Genomic DNA, 2,280 nt, shown 5'->3' on the forward strand with positions numbered 1-2,280 from the left:
GGGGTGCAGGTGCGGCGGGGAGAGGCCCCGGGAAGGGGGGGGACACACCTGCGGGGCAGGGGTAGGGAGTGCAGGGGCTGTGGGGCCTGGGAGGGCAAAGGGAGAGAGGGAGGGGTGGGGGGCCATCAGGTGTGGGAGTGTCACTCTGGGGGTATTGGGGGTGTAGAGGCAGGGAGGGAGCACGGAGGCACAGAGACGGACATGGAAACAGGGGCCAGCACAGAGTTTGGGGAGAGACTGCAGTGCGGAGCATAAAGGAGTGTAGGGAGGATGGGGACTGGGGTTGGGCAGAGGTTTGTGGTTCTGGAGCAAGGCTCTGGGTTCTGGGTCAATGCAGGGCTGGGGTATCGAGTGCAGGGGTGATAAAAAGGGCCCTTAAAGGTTGGGTGATGTAGGATGGTTATGGGGAGTTCCGCCCATGGGTGGCGAGAGCCCAGCGTGGGTCAGGAGTTGAGGTGCTGTCTGTGCCGAGTGTTGGGGTTGCTGCAGTGTGCGTGAGGGGGGCAAGATGAGTACGGCTTTTATCTGCCCACAGAAAACGGTGTATGGGGCCAACGTCATTGTGTTTGAAGGGATACTGGCTTTTGCAAACAAGGAGTTGCTGAAGGTATCGCTGCCTGATGCGGCTGGCGGCCCATCTCGGTGCGTGGCGTGGGAGGAGGCGTGCAGTGGTGTGCTGCAGGTGGGATGAGCACTGTCCTGGCCCAGCCCTCGGTGCTGCTGGGGCAGGGTGATGGCCGGGGGCTGCGGAGGGAGAGGTCACTCACCGCTTGCTGGCAGAGCACCTCCGTGTCAGAGGCTTCAGGGGAGGCAGCGCTGGATGCCATTGCTGTGGGTGGTCAGACCTGGCTGGGCTGTGGACGAGGGGAACAAGGCAGGACTGATGGGGGGCTGCATAGGGGGTGCTCACCCCTCCCAGTTTTCCAGCTCCTGGACATGAAAGTGTTTGTGGACACGGACTCTGATATCCGGCTGGTGCGGCGGCTGCAACGCGACATCATGGAACGTGGACGTGACATCGTGGGTGTCATCAAGCAATACAACAAGTTTGTGAAGCCAGCCTTCGAGCAGTACATCGAGCCAACCGTGCAGGTTGCCGACATCGTAGTGCCCAGGGGTGAGACTGCGCTGTGTTTGGCAGACCTGACCCGAGCATCAGGAGTGGGTGTCCTGGGATGGAGTTGGGTCAGCATGTGTCTGACCTGCCTTCTCCGCTCTCCTGTCAGGTGGGGAGAACTTTGTGGCCCTGGACCTCATTGTGCAGCATGTGCACAGCCAGCTGGAGAAGGTGAGGTGTGGTGGATTGCTGCTAACGCAGGCGAGGAGGATTCTGCACGCAGAGGGGAGGATGTGGCTGCTCACAGCCCTGTGCTCCTGGAGCACCCAGAGGCTCTTGGTGTTGCCTCTCTCTCTTTACAAAAGGTCTTAGCGCAGCTCTCAGGGTAGACAGAACTGCGACACGGGGGCTGGGGAAATGGAGACAGGTCTGGGTGCAGCACCTGCCCTGGCAGTGACGCCTGGCACTTGCGGTCTGGCATGGCCTCGTTCGCCTGCTGTCTCCCTCGGTCCCAGTCAGCTCTTCTGATCTCAGCTGTCCCTACCTCGCTTGCCGCTGGCTGCACCTCGGCAGCCCGCCCTTGCCTCCCAGCTGTGCCCAGCAGTGGTTTTCCTGCTCTTGGTTTAGCTCCAGGAGAAGGGGTGGGAGTGGACTGGGGCTGCCTGGTGGCTGTGCCTGGCCGGTGCAGTGACTGGGTGTCCTTTCTTTCCCCTTTTGCCACGCTGGATGACTCTGCTCTACCACCCAGCGCGAGATCACTGTCAGGTATGTGAGGACCCTGCCAGCCGCAGAGGGGCCGGTTCCTGGGCTGGGGGTGGAGGGCTGTCAGCACCCGCTTTTCTCTGAGTTCTGCCTCTCTTTCACGAGCGGTGTTCCCTAGGGCTCAGTTTTGGGGCCGGTCTTGTTCAATATCTTTATCAATGATCTGGATGGGGGGATCGAGTGCGCCCTCAGTCAGTTTGCAGACGACACCAAGTTGGGCGGGAGCGTTGATCTGCTCGAGGGTAGGAAGGCTCTGCAGAGGGACCTGGACAGGCTGGATCGATGGGCCCAGGCCAACTGGATGAGGTTCAACAAGGCCAAGTGCCGGGTCCTGCACTTTGGCCACAACAACCCCATGCAGCGCTACAGGCTTGGGGAAGAGTGGCTGGAAAGCTGCCTGGCGGAAAAGGACCTGGGGGTGCTGGTCGACAGCCGGCTGAACATGAGCCGGCAGTGCGCCC

The 2,280-nt window shown here is 61.4% G+C and overlaps 1 protein-coding gene across 1 annotated transcript in view; it reads left to right on the top strand.

The window, feature by feature from the left end:
• Positions 1 to 418: 418 nt before the first annotated feature.
• LOC103901423 (uridine-cytidine kinase-like 1) overlaps positions 419 to 2,280 on the top strand; it is an 11,020-nt gene continuing 9,158 nt past the window's right edge. Inside the window, exons 1-5 of the mRNA XM_009282311.2 lie at positions 419 to 442; positions 536 to 607; positions 928 to 1,117; positions 1,227 to 1,288; positions 1,806 to 1,822. Coding sequence (XP_009280586.1) covers positions 419 to 442; positions 536 to 607; positions 928 to 1,117; positions 1,227 to 1,288; positions 1,806 to 1,822 — 365 coding nt within the window. The remainder of the gene's footprint in view (positions 443 to 535; positions 608 to 927; positions 1,118 to 1,226; positions 1,289 to 1,805; positions 1,823 to 2,280) is intronic.

Source organism: Aptenodytes forsteri, unplaced genomic scaffold (genome assembly GCF_000699145.1).
Source record: "Aptenodytes forsteri isolate BGI_AS27 unplaced genomic scaffold, ASM69914v1 Scaffold261, whole genome shotgun sequence".
NCBI classification, from domain to species: Eukaryota; Metazoa; Chordata; class Aves; order Sphenisciformes; family Spheniscidae; genus Aptenodytes; species Aptenodytes forsteri.